General features: G+C 39.2%; 1 protein-coding gene across 1 annotated transcript; it reads right to left on the reverse strand.

The window, feature by feature from the left end:
* Positions 1-1,708: 1,708 nt before the first annotated feature.
* On the reverse strand, positions 1,709-15,108 carry LOC101846182 (peroxisomal targeting signal 2 receptor). Its single transcript, XM_005090561.3, has 10 exons — positions 14,925-15,108; positions 12,417-12,589; positions 10,438-10,473; positions 9,341-9,418; positions 8,811-8,919; positions 7,707-7,816; positions 7,363-7,476; positions 7,014-7,069; positions 5,553-5,649; positions 1,709-4,810 (listed from the first exon to the last, which is right to left on the reverse strand). The coding sequence occupies exons 1-10, from the start codon at positions 15,031-15,033 to the stop codon at positions 4,748-4,750; spliced, it is 945 nt and encodes a 314-aa protein (XP_005090618.1). The 5' UTR covers positions 15,034-15,108; the 3' UTR covers positions 1,709-4,747.
* Between the last annotated feature and the right edge of the window lie 2,075 nt (positions 15,109-17,183).

Genomic DNA, 17,183 nt, shown 5'->3' on the forward strand with positions numbered 1-17,183 from the left:
AAAAGAAAGAAAGTAGAAAGGATTAATAAAAAAAAAAACAGTACATGACGTGTGCAATTATTGCTCAGTACTGTAAAAAGATTAAAGATTAAAGTGTATTTTCAATGAATATCATAAGGACGTCAATGCGTTTTTCAAATAAAGGGAAATCACCTATGCATTACTATAAATAATATTTTCTATTTCTGATCATTTCCCTTTGACCATCATTTGTTAATCGAGTAATCTCATCGGTTGATAAATTATTTTCAAATGGGATTTTGTGCCTCAAGTTACATTAATTGCTTTCCGAAATCTATTTATTTTTCTTATTTAGTCCCTGGAAACCTCATCTACTGTATGAAGTTAAAACATTTTTATGCTTTTGTTTTGAAAAAAATGGTTGATAACTGTTTTGGTTTTTGAGTGGGTTTTTTTTTAAATAAGTGTCTTCACGGCGCTCGCAGCAGTACGTAAGGTCATATGAACACACTAGACACTTTTTTAAAAATTTCAGTTCGGTAGGAATTCATTTTGAATTTTGCGCAGATAGCAGTCACAACCTATCCTTATCAATTTTAGACCACCAAGGGACCTTAAACGTGCGCAACTTGCACACTGGACCTCCGAGATTTTTCGCCCTTATCCGAGAAGGCTATGTGTTGGATCTTACCTACCCAAAGATAAGGGGTGTGGCTGAACGGCAGCAGTAAGTAAGAAGGGTTCAAGGAGAAGCAGTAGGAAGGCTGCAGAGCGGGGTGGAAGGGGGGGGGGGGGGGAAAAGGAGGGGAGGGGGGGGGGGGGGCAGAAAGAGAGACGAAAGCAGACGACAGAGAATGTTTAGAGAGCAGGAAAGGAAGTGATAAATTTACCCCGCTCCCCTCCTTCACCCCTACCTCCACCCGGTGGTGTCAGTGTCTTGTGTAGTTCATTGTGTGGTAGTCTAGGCGATCATAGTTTATATGACCGTCTAGGGTCTAGGTGGTAGTGGTCAAATCTACTGGGGGGGTTTTGTTGTTGTTTTATTGAGCAAGTGTTTTACGGCACTCGCAAATACATAAGGTCATATGAGCGCGCGGGACACACCAAACATTTTCAATTGGTAGGAAATATTGAATTTTGTCCGGTTGGCGGCCGAAGCCAACTCTTTATCGATTTTAGACCTTCAAGGGATTTTTAACAAGCACAACTTGCACACGGGACCTCCGAGATTTTTCGGCCTCGTCGAGAAGGCTAGATGTACATCTTACCAACCATAAGATCAGGGGTGTGGCTGAAAGACAGCAGTAAGAAGGAGCCATGGAGAAGGAACAGAAAGGCTGCAGAAAGAGTCAGGAGCCCAGAGGCGGGGGCAAAAGGAAGTGGGGGAGTGGGGGCAGAAAGAGGAGACGAAAGCAGAGGACAGAACATTGTTGGAGAGCAGGAAAGGATGTGAAAGGAGAACACCCGTGTGGTTCTGGAGTAGTTTCTATTTTGTATATATATATATATATAATATATGTGATTTAAAGGTTTGTCTCTTTGTGTTTACAAACCTGTCAAGGCCAAACCAGGCTGAATGGAATACAAAAACCTCTGCAGACAAACGGAGAAACTTGATTTTAAAAAAAACAAACTTTCCCACTCTGGAATCAGACTCATGTCTTCAGAACACATAAACGAAGAGCCTAACCACTACAGCACAGACATTAGTCAACTAATGTGAAGAGAGAATACACACATACCCAGATTTCATTCATTTATAAAAGTAACATTTTATTTTTTCTCTGAGAACGCCATGATTGGAAATCCCTGAGAACATAGAGAGGCAAATTTCTCACAGGAAATATGAGACAAATTCTGGTTAATAAATACATGATAAGAATATATCCTTTAAATACAATGTTGTTACTGGCTTCACTCTTCGGCTAAACCTCACTGATACTTGATACATGGACACACATTTACATCACTTACATGATACGCCGTCAGTCTCATTCTACTACTACTAGGTAGAAGTCTTTCCTCTTTCGAGAAGCCATGTGCCATCTGTGAACTTTCTCTTCATTTATTTATACAGACCACAGGATTTCTAGTTTTTTGGATAAGACTTTTATTTGGAATTATTGCCCCAGCGAGCCAGTTCTTCTGCTTCTTTTTTTTAACTGTTGAGATATCTATGTAACATGCATACATAGATTTTACGGGTTTTGTCCTTAGCAGAAATGACAATGTAGGAAATAAAAAAACAGTATAACTCTGATAGGTCGAACACAGATTACTTGAAATCGCTCAACCATCGAACTGTGCCTGCGGTCCCCTTTTTTCTTCTTTTTTTATCTTTGTAAGAAAATTACGCGAAGCTCGAACACAAACAGGGAATAGTCGATCTAATTACGCCCCGTAATATATATATTCTTTGGGATCGTAACTGGGGAGAATTCTTTTAGAATCTTCCAAGATGCATACACCATGTTTCACTAAACCAGGGATTGAACCAGGTACTTCAACTTGAGGGACAAGCACATTCAGTGGTTGTAAATGTGTGGTCAGGCTGTCAGCATACAAATATACATCACATGATATTATTATGCCACACACAACAGGAGCAAAATAAGACTGATATGACAAGAGATCAAAAACAAAATAGACTTTCCCATAATCAAAAACTTCATATATATTCTTGTTATGTTAATGAATGGCTGATGGTCATACAGTGACAAGACAAGCAGCCTACTCGGATAAAAAGTGATAACTCTCTCTCTCTTTTGCCATACCCACTTCTTTCTTTCTCCCTCTCTCTCACATAAACTCACACTCATAAATGCCTCTGAACACACACATGTGATTTAAGCAAAGTGTAAAAATGTTAATAACATTACATTATGATATACAGTATAACATGGATAGGTCGAACACAGAAAACTTTCGATAAGAGTAGGCTTCGGCCGCCACCCGGGCAAAATTCAAAATTTCCTACCAACGAAAAAGTATTAGGTGTGTCCTGCGCGCTCATATGACCTTATGCGGTTGCGAGCGCCGTAAAACCCTATACTAAACGAACAAACAGAAAACTTGAAATCACGCATTTGTCCAACTGTGCCTGCAGTCCCGTTTTTTTCTTCTTCTTTATCTTTGTAAGATATCCCTCGATCTACGGATCCCTCAAACTACCGAGGCCGGTCCCAATGAATTCGAGCTATCCATATTATACTGTATACATGTTTTCAATTTCACGATCAACTGCACTCAGCAGAAAGGAGCTCCTGTGATGCTTTTATCAAACTACATAAGTAGTGACAAAAGCATACTTTTATGAAGGCCAACATGTGGTAGAAAAAATGCCCAGTAGACAGAGTACCAGAACTTGGTAGTGCACACACAGCACGTAAGCCGATTCATGGCCTTTTGAGAGGGTGGATTAGGCGAAATCAGAGTAATTCAGATCACCGTTTCCTTGCCCTGTCAATATGAAACACCAAACGCTGTACACCATGAGCATGTTCACCTTTTCCTTATTATAACGGTGTCTGTTGTCTAGACTATATGTTTATGTATTTGGAGCTGGAGAATTGCAGTGGAAAACAAAGCCTCTTGTGGTTAGAATGTAAGGTCAGCCGGCTCAAAATTTGAAGCCCAAAAATTTGAATACTTTATGGAAAGATTTGCGGAGGCTATAGTGCTTTGAATGGTGTATCCAGCGATGTATTTTAGCCTCTAGGGATGGAATAGAAAGCTTTAAAAAATAGCGTCAAAGTTTTCAAAGACATTTTCCTACATGAAATAGGTACAATACCAGCTCAAAGAAGGCAACAGTATCAACAATAGAAAGATCAATTCATTTCTATTGGAACAGAGTCTTCAGCTTGGGATTAGATATTCAATCCTTCTGCGAAACTCTGAAAGTAAGTGACCCCGACATGGGGAGCACTCAGTACACTACTGTACAGAGCCAAACCACCTGGCTCAGGTGCAAGTGTCATGCTGGCCTGGAAAAGACTCGAGAGTTCTAGTCTAAACAACAACAAATCTGCATTTTTCAGACAATAAAATACTGATCTGCAACAATGACAGTTTGATGATAAAAACAGTCGCCATTTTCTTTAAAATAATATTGATAGGGAGGTAAAAGAATGGTACCAAAGTTCTCAGAAGACAAAGGCCTTTCATATGGGACAGATAAATTCGCCAACAAGCTACTTAGAAAATTTAGTTTCTGGTACCTAAGAATTCTCTCAGCATGACCATATTTCAACCCAGTGAGTTCCTGATCCTAAGTCATATCATCCAATGTTCCCCCCTCAGTTCCCAGTTCCCAGAGCATCAATGTCAATAGTTATTAGGCCCATAGCAAACTCTAGTCCTGTTCTACTAGATTGCTCAGTCCAATGAACTAATTCCATGATATAAATATATATACATTCATAGACACACTGAGCAGATGCCATGTACACACATCACTTACTTACGACATTGATGCAAAATAAAATTTAAAAAACAATTAGACATGATAAAGTACAATTATCAAAAAGTCCAAATTTAATCACAGATAAGGAACTCAGCACCCAGAATCGTTCAATTAAAAAAAGATCTCAACAGACCCAGGACTAGACTCCAGCATGACGACTAGTCAAACCCCTGTACAAAACATAATGCAAATCGTTTCCAAAAGACTTATGGTATAAGTCTATGAAAATACAAAAACAGTTCAAGGGGAAAAAACAATTTTCTTCCAGGAAAAACTGTAAAATGATATTCAACAAATCCTATTTCTACTTTTCGCAGCTGGTCAGGGCAAGTTCAGGGGACGCTGATAGACATGAACCAGCTCATCCCAGGCACAGTCAGCCATCTGAGATTGAAAAACAAATCCAAATCAAAACAAACATTAACAAGAACATGTCATATTCGTCTTCTTCAAGTGCCTGATTCAAAACAGACATTGACAGTGATCATGGCTCACCATCCAATTCTCTGCTAGAAAGCTCTCATATATTACGTCATCCTAGTCTTTTCCCTTCACTCATCTGTTCAAGTTGTCTAAGTAAGTAATTCTTGTTCAATCTTGGCCTCACTTGCCGTCTTTTTTCCAGTGAGAGCAAAATGTTCAAGACCTTTATTAAATAATAGTATCCTAGAAACTTACCCTAGAAACTGCATTTGTCTCTTCCTTAAGGTTTTAATTTGTGGGGGTAAAAAAAAACAACCAACAACACATCATGGCACTAAAGTATTATTACGATAGCGAAAGCAGTATTTTCAAAGGTATCATGCCCTATGCATCACAAACGAATCCACTCCTAGTATGATGAGGGAAAATATGGAATTACGTAAATCTAAACTTTTATGACAAATTTGCCTAAAGTATGAATAGATCAACAAGTGTGCACATATATTTACACATCCAAATACTGTCTCTAACTTTTTCAGTTTCTGCCATTTTCTTAACTCTTTCCATTAGGAGAGATATTCAGTCTTTAGGAAGAACTATTTCAGACAAGTAAGGCATTCAAACCACTCATAAAACATCTACTTGAGAGGAGGGAGGAGGGGGATCGGATTAAGAAAACTAAAACAATTTATCAAAAAACTACCTGTCCTGGAACGTGTAGATTGTAATCCAGACCATAGACAAATTCTGTGTGATGTTCCACAGTGTCAAGGCACAACTCCTGTTCCGTATCCCAGATTCTGAAACAAAACAATATGCAAAGTGCAGAAGTCTCAAATGACAAGCCAACAAAGATGTTAACATGACACACAGATTGTATTCCCCATTTGTGAGGTATGCTGATAAAATGAGTTATCGCTACTTTGCACAATGAGTGAACGGAGATATCAGCCAAAAAAAATTATTGACACTGGGGTAAAATTTGTAGATCTTCAACAAGGCCATTTTCTTTAACAAAAGCCTTTTATAATTTGGTACAGATAAATTGTACAAACTCAACCTATGAGTCAGACATATATATATGTATATCCACATGGCTAAATTCCAAGAAGTAACCCATTTTGTCACCAGGCCTCACATTTATTTTATTTCAATAACCTCTTTCATACAAAAAATTAAATATCACTAGCCGCGTGATTTAACCGCTTAAGAGCCAAGAGACAAATTTTTCAGGAGAAGCAAAAAACTGTTTTATTTCTTTATGCTCTTACCTATGAATCTGAAATTCAGATGATGTAATATGATGTAGAACGATGGTATGTAACTAACTTTTAAAAAAAAGCTTTCTTACAAAAGTTACTGGACATAGGCAGTTTAGACCTACCAAAATCTGCGTGATTCAACTGCCTAAGTGACAGTATGACGGCGTCTAGGCATTTGAATCACGTTAATCAACGTTACTCGACAAGCGCCAAAGGTCGCTTGGACGTTTCACTTATCGGCAAAAGCAAATCATTATGGTTTTAAGAGTAATTATAAAGTTAAGAGTAATTATTTCAGTTATTCGGTTGGGTCTTCTGGGGCAAGACTGTTTTTGGCCTCATGGAGTTGGTAAAAAAGACCACTCTTCTTAACGTTCAATTTGTACTGGATGTTTTTGTTCAGTGCGTATCAAAGGCAGCGAAAGTTTGTGACAATGGGCTTGTATTTGTTCCAGCCAGGTCTGAATGGTCCAGAAATTGAACATCAAAGGGGGATTGGGGGGTTTATTGTCTTGCTTTCTTAAAAATGTTCAAGATTCTCCATGAGCACAAAGACCATACCATTATTCAGGGACCTTTCTATTACACTGCTTCCATTTGTGTTTGTTCCTTTTCAAGGTATTTGTGTTCAACAGTTTTATTCTATCGGGTATAAATGTCGCTGATTGCATTTGGTAAGGTAGCGTTGTGGTCTGATAAGTACAGCTACCATGAGAAGAGCTCCCAGATATGCTATAGCTACATTTAACCCTTATCTTCCCAAACCAAACAACTCACATAAATGCTTCAAGTTAAACAGCTAGAGTTACAAGAGCTTAATTCAAATTAAGCCTATGAATGCCCTCCCCCCCTTAAAAAAAGTTCAAATTAAAATTTATTACTTCCCCATGTAAGTCACTTACTTGACAGAGAAATCATATGAAGCTGATGCAACAATTGAGCCACTGAATGGCGATGCCTGAAATAAAAAGGGAAAAATACAGAACAAAATGTAAGAATCTTGAAAACAAAGACTCATCAGAATACAGGTTTAAAAGAGCAAAATAAAGCATTTTACTTTGACTTTAAAATGTTGTTCAGATAAACATTTCATGGAGTGAAATAAAGTAAGTGTTAAGTACCAAGAGTGATAGCTTTTTACCACACGAATTGGTTTCACTATGTATATCACAGAGCTCTTCAATTCCTAACAACTTAACTAATATTCAGTTATTCTTTATTCCCTTATACCAAAATGTTTTCCATCCTTACACGTATACGACGCACGGCATATTTGTGACCTCGTAGAACACAAACAGGGTGAGCTGGCTTCCGGATATCCCAACCTTTGATAAGTCCGTCCACACTACCAGAGAACAAGAGGTTCTGAAGAGGCATCAATGAAAAAATATATATATATATATATAAAACGTGTGCAAAATAAACATTGGACTTTTAAAGCAGCATGTGAAGGATACCATAACATAGAAAGAACATGAATTCAAAACCTTCTTTACATTGAGAAAAGTAAAAAGTAAAAACCAACAACCAAAAATATTCATTATAAATTACATTCAGGCTGAAAGTTCATAACAAACACTGCCCAAACTTCATACCTGATCATATTTACACCAATCACAGGACAGCACTTCAGCCTCATGAGCTGGAATGAGCGCCACACAACCGTCAGATCTTCTGCAATCCCACACACGGACACTGTGATCTCCTGTCCAGTATTAGATGAAGATCAAGGTCTTAGAAAAAAACGAAAAAAAACTGCACCTTTGCTAAAAACAAGTAGAATCTGATCGAGGGTGTGCAACATTAATGTCATTGTCTTTGACTACAGAAAATGTATGTCATATTTTCAAGCCGATTGGTTTGAAAATCTCTCCCAGAAAAAAATTGAGGGTTGAAGTAGGTAGGGGGGATGGGACCCGCACACACAAATCTGTTTGAAGAAACGATATGGGCTTCTTAACCATCTTTCTTCTACCAAGTAAATTTGCCAGGGGCATTTTTCCCTGCCCATGCTAAAAGTTTGATACCAGGGCATATCAGTGAACAGTGGCTTTTAAGCATTATTTCTGAAAATCCTCTTAGTCTCAGTCTACAGCTTATCACTTTCCTCTCTCTAGACCCTTTTCATTACAAACATTTACTATGCGCATGACCACATTCTCTGGCTTTTACCACTACACAGCCCTCTCACAGGTCTCCAGCTATCTCCCTTAAAGTAGTGTGTCTTTGTGGAGGTACGTAGCTGGGGAAACAAGGTATAAGTTTCATCCCTGTCACAATCATCTGAATGAGAATCTTCCTCTATTTCAGTATCATAAAAATTTCACCAGAATCAGCATTGCCTTCAATAGCTCCTTCTTCACTGTCCTCACCCATAATAAGCTCTGCCATCATTCCATACAATTCAAAAAAACTGACTTACATTTATAGAAGCACTAAAATGGTTTTCCTGGAGTGTTAGATTATCTTGAAGAGCCCCCCTCCCACCTTATTTTTTCAAAGAAATCACCATAATAAAATGTAAGTTATTTTTATAACTATATCTCTTAGAATGGGAAACCCCTGTGTATGGGCAACTGAGACTGAATTGGGAGCATGAGGAATCCCCATGACAGGACAAAATAAGTTAACAGAACTGACAGTAAACGCCACTGTACGTTTTATCATGGAAAGCTTTGCATTGAAGACAACAAACATACCTGAAGCAGAGGCAAAGCATCCAGGGACGTGCGGAGACCATGACACTTGGTAGACGATGTGGTCATGACCTTGGAATGTCTCGATGGACTGGGCCTGACTAATGTCCCACTGAGACACACAAAAAAGTGCACTGAGCAAAAACAAAACAGTACAGCATCACAACATGCAGATGACGTTTTAAAACATTAAAATAGCCCATTTCACAGCTATTTTTGTCCCATTCCAAAGTACAGTAAAACCTGTCCAATGACCACACATACAAGTGGTCATCTTGATCAGTGACATAATAATAATAATATTAATAGAAGCGCAATGGGGAAAGGGCATGGTCATTTGTACAGGTGATTATCTTTAATTCCTCTGAGTACACACACAATATTAATAATTTCTATGTGTAAACTTTTACACATACACACACAAACACATACACACACAGACAGACAGACTGACAGACACACACACATACACACACACACACACACACACACACACACACACACACACACACACACACAGTGGATTGACTTACAAGTTTAATCAGTTTATCCCATGATGCTGATAACACAAAATGTTCATTTCTTGTCTGACTCCAGTCCACCGCATTCACCTGTTTGTGGACGAAATATGACAATTAGTACGGACAAATAAAAGAAAATTGCTAACAAAATGTGTGTGGAATTCCTTTCTTAACCTATTGAGTTAACGTTGGATTATCCTTAAACTTGTAACCTTTCAACTGCAAAGCCAAGAGTTAAGTCATCCACCAAAACTGAGCCTGTAGCCCTGATTTTCATCATACACTCTTCATTTAAATGAAAAAGAGAAGGAAGCTGTTAGTTAATTAATTATATTTCTTTAAAAAAATAAACTGAAATAAAAGAAATTGTAATTGAAAAATAAAACTATCAACATGACATACGTGTGAAAAGGCACTACAAAAGTCAGGACTTAACCCCTTTGCTGCCGCGTCCGAAGAATTTACAGGCCTGAAGAGTATAGCGTTTTGCCTTTGGCTCGTAGAATTTACGGTACTGTGACTGAGGATGTTTTGATACCAATTATAAGGGAAGTTACTGCTAAAATCTTGTAATTATTATTGGGGTACCTTCCTTTTATGTTTATCACCATTTTCCCACCCATACGAAAGTGTCAGATTCAGATTTTAGCTCAAAGAGAAAATTAGATTTAGATCTGGATCTAACACATCTACCGCACAAAAATGATTTATTAGCAGTAAACACAGATTGGCTTACATGCACAACATGTATTCCCCTTTTTTTGGTCTCACTTTATCATTACTCGAACGTGTGTTGTTTTATGTTGTTTGGTGGTGTTGTTTTGGGCATCATGTTACTAACTCCCAACTTTTCTCCAATCTCTAAATGAAATCCCCTAAAATTACATCAATAGAAACGTGGTTCAATGTAGAATGTACATGCATAAATTCATGAGAAAATATTCATAAATAAAAAAGTTATGGGAGGTAGAGTGGGGTCACCTCTGAGCCGTCTTGGTTCTTGGGACTTCCCCTGGCACAGGGGCCTATTTACCTGCGGCATTGAAATGGTTAAGATGACATCTGAGAAGGAGTGTGGAATGATTACCAATCTTAAGTTGTTTCCTTACCTCTTTGGTATGTTCTCGTAGTGCCTTCAGGGGTCCCTGTGAACAATGAAAAACAGTATTCTGTTATTACAATATTTAAAATAACTTTTTTTATTTATGGCAATCAGTGATTCTAGCCAATAAACAATTTAATTGCCATGGTCCATAAAATGAAGGCTTGCATTGTAGCTTTAGCCCACCTTTGCTAGAGAGATGAGATCTAAGAAAGCATAATAGAACTCTCTATATCATTTTGCTAGTTACACATCAGGAATTTTGCAACTAAGATCAGTCTCAAGTTGATGATGATTAAGTACTATTTTTGTAGGGTTTGGCTATCATGAAATATTTTTATATGACAACCTCCCTTCGATTTGAAAAGTACGTAGCATAAATTCCATTGCTCTTTTCTGACGCCTCTGTAGAGACTACCATGTATTGTATGCTTTCCATCTTCTTCTTCTTCTTGATCGCATCACGCTTTAAGTCTGGTATCTGTCATAAATTGGGCTGTCCTGCTCAGTTCATCTGTCGGCCCGTATAGATTCTCTTGTAGAGTCAGTGGGGTTGGCCTCATTTCCTGTCTCGAGGCCCTGTGTGTCTTGCAGTGCTGAAGGATGTGTTCAACAGTTTGGTCCGCCTCTCCACACTGGCATTTTGGTGATTGTGCTAGTTTAAAACATCTGTACATATGTTGTCTCAGTCTTGTGTGTTGGGTTCTTAGTTGGAAGATAATCCCATGTTCTTTATCGGGGCAGCTCATGGTAGCTATCTGGTGTCTGTGGTGCTTTAAATAGGGTATTTATAATAGTTTTTATTTCTGTGTAGTTAACGCTGTTGTCTGGTTGCCCTTTCTGTGCTCCTAGTTTGGCCATCCTGTCAGCCTGCTCATTTCCTAAGACACCACAGTGTGATGGAATCCACTGCAGCATGATCCTCAGACATGGGATGTCCTTAATTACTTCTCATAGCCTTGTTAGTTTGCCGGCAGTGATTGCCTACAGTACTGACATGGCATCAGTTAGGAATACTACTTGGCTTTGGGGGTCTACCACATTCTTGATGATGTTTGCTGCATGTATTAGAAGCCTCCGTCTCTGCCCTGTAGTTTGTACAGGGTCGCCCTGTTGGGACTGCCTCTGCTTTTCGTCATCCATTTGGGTACTGTACATACACTCCGGCTCCTCCTCTTTTCACTGCATCAGTGGCAGATCCGTCCGTATAGACCCTTATCCATGCTTCACGGGGGTATCTTTCTTCATGCATGGACAGGTTGAGGGATTTCTTGCTCACGTCACTGTAGTCATCTTTTGTGGTGAACATAGGAATGGACGTGTGTATAGATATGTTTGCGTTTTTCTTTTCCCATGATGGTGCCTCTGGGGTATGGTTCAGCATGTTCACTGTGGCTGGTAAATGGTCCTGTAGGGATCTTTGAATTTTCTGCTTTCATTGCTGAAGTTGGATCTTTTAAGTCTTGTGGTGTTTGATCTGGCTGTTCTTGTGTGCATTATATGATCCTCCATAGCTGTGGCCTTGGTGTACTGTATGAGGGCCTTGCACTCCCATCTCCTCTGCAGGGCCACTATTGATGTTGTTTGTTCCATCTTTTCTATAGGCGTTGACCTCATTGCTCCAGTGATTATTCGGAGAGTCTGGTTTTGCACTTTTTCCAGAGTGTGTTTGTGAGTCTGTGCGGCAGTCATCCATGCACTGGATCCGTACTCGAGATGGGGTATGTATGCTTTCCAACTGAGATTGTTTCAGGTCTGCTGGGGTGATGATATTGATTGTCAAGAGCACAGAGATCGCCGCTGAGCGGAAATTTGCAATAATATATGAATATGTAAGTCTGTTGCTGTCGCTCTCCTGGCTCGGTGACCATATAGGGTATTATGTACTGCTAGCTGGGTGACAGCTTTAAGTGTTAATGTAATTTTTTATCGTCACTTAGAGAAAGAAAATTTCAACACATTCACTGAGGGTCCAGTTTTTCTTACCTGAGGTTGACTGACATCCCACACTTGTATAGACCCATCTCCTCCAGCAGCCACCAGAATGTTCTCATTATTTTCTGCCCATGTTAGATCAAAGACGCCCTCACTCCACTCAAACTGCTGGACAACTCTCACTCCTGAAGGGTCGACATCCAACACAAAAATAGAGCCGCTACCTATGGGATACAACAATATAAACTAAAATTATTAATGAACTATAAAATGTGAAAAAGCTTCAGTTTTGCTAAAATAGTGAGAATGAGGTCTCAAAACTTTAGTAGACTATGTCCACAAGGAAATCATTTTTTTATTTGAGTTGAGACTAAACTGACTAAATTAAAGCCAGAGGAAATCAACTTAGAGGGTAATTTTCCCGGGTAATTATCCTGACTTTGCAAAGACACTTTTTAAAAGCCTCGACTTGGACTAGGAGAAACACACTTTTATCGCTCGGTTACACGTAACGATAAATTGTACAAAAATTGGACGTTCTGATCATACAATATATCGTCAGGTGTAACCACAAAATTGTACAAAATTTGGACGATTGAACAATGGTTTGAAGACTCGGTCAAGAAATCAAGCGCTGCTTGATATTTTTCATGCAATCACGGTCACACTTGAGGGAGACGCGCTTTGACATAGATTCACTTTGAAGTTTGCCACCGCGCAGAACAAAACTCATGACTCAAAATTTTAAAAATAATTATCGTAGGTAAAAACTGATTTCATATTCGGAATCAGCCTCTCAAAATAAGCAGAGTTGCTCGTGGAGAACCTGATTTGGTGCGTTATTATATATTTATATATTTGAGCAATTTCATTATTTAGTTGATCGTCAATGGTGAAACTGTGCATCAAGGTCACTCGGTGTGTTGCACATCTAGCTTCCGATTCTACAGACACACGGTGGTAGGCCTAGTATGGCCACCCTTTTCTAAAGACACTGTTCTGCTAAATCAAAATGAAGTGACTATTAGGACTCGAGTCCGAATATGAAAAAATGTTATTCGGACTCTGATTCTTGTCCAGCATGACATCACTTCCGACTTCCGACTTCCTGTGACTCGTGAATCCGGCTTCCTGTCCTGCCTCACTCATGACTCGCCTCTGGCTGAGTAGAGACCGGGATCACTTCGGGCACAAAGGCGTTTTGTGCAGGAGCTGAGTTTTAATCTTATGATGAATTTGAGGCCGGCCTGAAAAGTTATAGCGCTTCTAATAAATGTTTATTTGTCAAGAGGTCATCAGAAGCAATTAAAGATGGCTCGTTAGCGTGTGTCGGGGTCGGATGGGCGGCCTGCACACGTGTGGCTGTGTGCGTGTCGGGGGGGGGGGCACTATCGGTCCGGACGCTCAACGTCGTATACGCGTCAGTCTTTTCCCCAGCGGCAACTGATCATTATTTATTACAATAATAAGCTAGTCTTGACATAGATCTACGTAATGAATTGTGCGCTGGTCTATGGAATCAAAAGTTGCCGTATGCTCAGCTCTACACAGCAACACAACTTTTTCTTGGTAAACAATCGATACGACACAGGCTTGTGTATTTGAACGAATCGGTCTTTTTTTTTTTACCCAGCTCATAATATGCAGGTGCCAGGTGGTCTGCTAATCTTCAATTTTACCTTTTTCTACAACAAAGAAAGTGGGAAACATGGGGGGTGGGGGGGGGTGTATCAATGAGGCGGCGGGCATCGGATCGGCAGAAAAGGTGTGGGGGAAACTAAAAAATGGTGGAAAATTGAAAGCACTGAACATTAGATAGAACGAAGACACTTCCTTTTTTCTGGACCCGAGTCCGAATAACATTTTTTCCTATTCGGACTGGAGTCCGAATAAGAAATTTTTTTATTCGGACTCGAGTCCGAATATGAAAAAATGTTATTCAGACTCGAGTCAGAATAACGACGGCCAAATCAAAATGTACAGGGGAGAGGGGAGAGGGGGGGGGAGGGTTCTCATGATCTAGAGGTACAATGTTCGCCTTTCATTCATTAGGTCCAGAGCTCGAGACCTTCACATAGGGAGCAGGCAAATCTCTGTCGTCGCAAAGAAACATGGTGGCTTTATGACGAGGAATCTCCTCAATTGAAAGAAAACTTAATGATAGATTGGAACGTGTAAACAAACAACACAGTTTGATAAAACGGACAGTTCTCTCATACGACGAATCTAATACAATTCATCGTAGCGGGTAACCGGGGCTTTAGACTTCAAAATAATCAACCCCCTGAAGTTGAACAGCAACACTTTTAATTATTAATAATAATGAAACCAACAACGGCAGTGTGCAGGTTTCATCTTTGCCCTATCCCTTTCAAGGTTGACACTCGACACAGTGATATAAAGTCAAAGCCCTCTCGATAGCCTACTAGATCTACAGTCTAAAGACAACTAGAATCTACAACGTAAAATGAAACAGGGAGGAGAGAGTGAGTGAGAGTTGAGAGTTCGTTTTGGTCTTCTTAAATTTGCTTTAGCCTCACTGGCCTCAGCTGTTCATACCGACTATGCCATAATACTGAGAAGTGGCGCATGCAATGCGTTGCGGTAGGTAAGGGGAAAATTTCACTGAATATCCATGTCTTGACTTAGTTCTGAAAGTCTGATTCATATCACTGGGTGAAATATTATTGTTGTTCAATCTTGACTGTCACAGTCTAAACAACATCAAGCGAAGTTGGTGGCATTACAATTGTTGACCTTTCACCTGGCGCAATTAGATTCGAGAGTAGCCTCCCGTGTCTCATTCTCATTGAAAGAAAATAAAAATAAGGACGAACGAGCACCAAAGATATTTATTATACCTAGATCACGCTTGTTTCGTAATCACTCATGGTGGATCGATTGCACCTGTGCCGAGGCAGCTCAGTATAGTCAATGATCATACATAAAGTATGATCTTTGGTATAGTACAATAACATTAGTTTTTTCGTCTGACAAACAGCAAAAAGTTGGAATTGGCAATCTGTTCAGTTACAATTTAACTTATCTCCACAGTACAGGCTCCCCTGTCGTGTCCGTTCAGTTACTGCACATGGCACCTAACTAAGGTATTGGCCTAATGCAATGGCTCTGAGCGAAAATTAGGTTTCTTTCTTTCTTTCTATTATTTATTTATTTATTTATTCATTTATTTTTAGATCTACGTGGATTTGTCTGTCTACCGTAGACGTGTCAAACCCAATCGTTTGCAAATAGTTACCCTTAAAAGTAAGTTAAAAGGCGCGGGCTGATATTGGATGTGAATTCAATTACTCATTCAATGAACATTGCACTTTACCCCCCCCCCCCCCCCCCCCCCCCCATTAAAAAAAATGGTATGAATAAAATAATATAAAACGGATTAAGGTTAAAATAATACATGTATCAAATTAAGGACTACTCATTTTTGCTCTTATGTCAGTTTGTCAGAGATAGCTGTTCAAATCGGTATATAGTGTATCTTCATTGCAATAAGCTCACTCATTTATGCTTAATTGAACATTTGGAGCAATTTCAGGTTTTGTGGTAGGCCAATAGTGATTCTGCAGGATGAAAAATCTAAAATTCTCTCACAGGCTGGATATACATTAGCTAATTGATTTTTGGGCCGATATCGGCCCGTGCGGTCCTTGAGTTTGACATGTGGGTGGTTTACATGACATAATTAGGCCTATCCAATTCAACCAGAGTGGGCCCTCGAAACGTGATAAAAGCAGCCCACCTCCTAAATTATTATATAAGCTGTGCTGATTGTGACTCAAAAACATCTGCACTAAGTTAGCCAATCATGTTGATGGATGGTGATCTGCCAGGTCTCACATGCTTATACATATATTAGAGTTGCAAATGCCTACCAGCAGTGTTATCTTAAAATGAGGGGGGGGGGGCACACCCCCAACGTCCCGATTCGTCTCAAAGTTGTGGAATTTGAGTTGTAGGCATTTTTAGCTTCCTCAGCCTCTCCTACAACTATTTCAACTCATAAGAACTCCCAAAAGCCGTATTTCTTCCCATACCGGGCATGTTTTTGTCACCACCATTTCCTCATAAGGTCAATATTTTATTTTTCTTTATCGGCCATTTTCTCAAAACGAGATTTTTCTCTATGCGCTTTTGAATAACTCAACCACTTTAAATCCAATCTTCATGAAATTTTCACAGAATAAAGAGAAGATATAATACTAAAAATTTGTCTGTCAAATTTTTTATATATGGAATAGATTTTTGCTGGTGGTGTCTGGAGTGTGGATTTTCACGGATTTTTTGCAAACTTGAGTACTACCTCAGGAAAAAATAATTCATTAAAAATTGTCTGATTCGTTAAGGAAAAAATCAACAGACAAATTTATAGATCTAATGTTTGCTAACATGCATGTAAAAAAACCAATCAATTTCCATGAAAAATAAGTGCGGTATTCATTACGTAAGACATGTCAATAAAATACAATATGGCTGCCATATCCATGGAAGCGAAACTTTTTCCTCAAATTTGATTGCGGATTTTAAGACTCCTTACTATGCTTGTTATGTGTGTGAAATTTGGTAAAATGTGTTCCTCTAATAAGCGAGATAGCCTTCAGGTGTACACCCCCCACCCCACCCCTTATTTATTAATTGAGAAACGTATCATTTCAGGCGTGGTTCTCTGAAATGTAGCTTTAGTTACTTTTTTTTAATGATTTTTTTTTCGGGTTGAGTCTCCATCCCCGGTCGCCTTTTTACTTATTCTTTGACATGCACTCAGTGTAAGGAAAACAAACAAACAACGGTGCTTGGGGG

The sequence above is a fragment of the Aplysia californica genome, unplaced genomic scaffold (assembly GCF_000002075.1).
Source record: "Aplysia californica isolate F4 #8 unplaced genomic scaffold, AplCal3.0 scaffold00019, whole genome shotgun sequence".
Lineage (NCBI taxonomy): Eukaryota > Metazoa > Mollusca > Gastropoda > Aplysiida > Aplysiidae > Aplysia > Aplysia californica.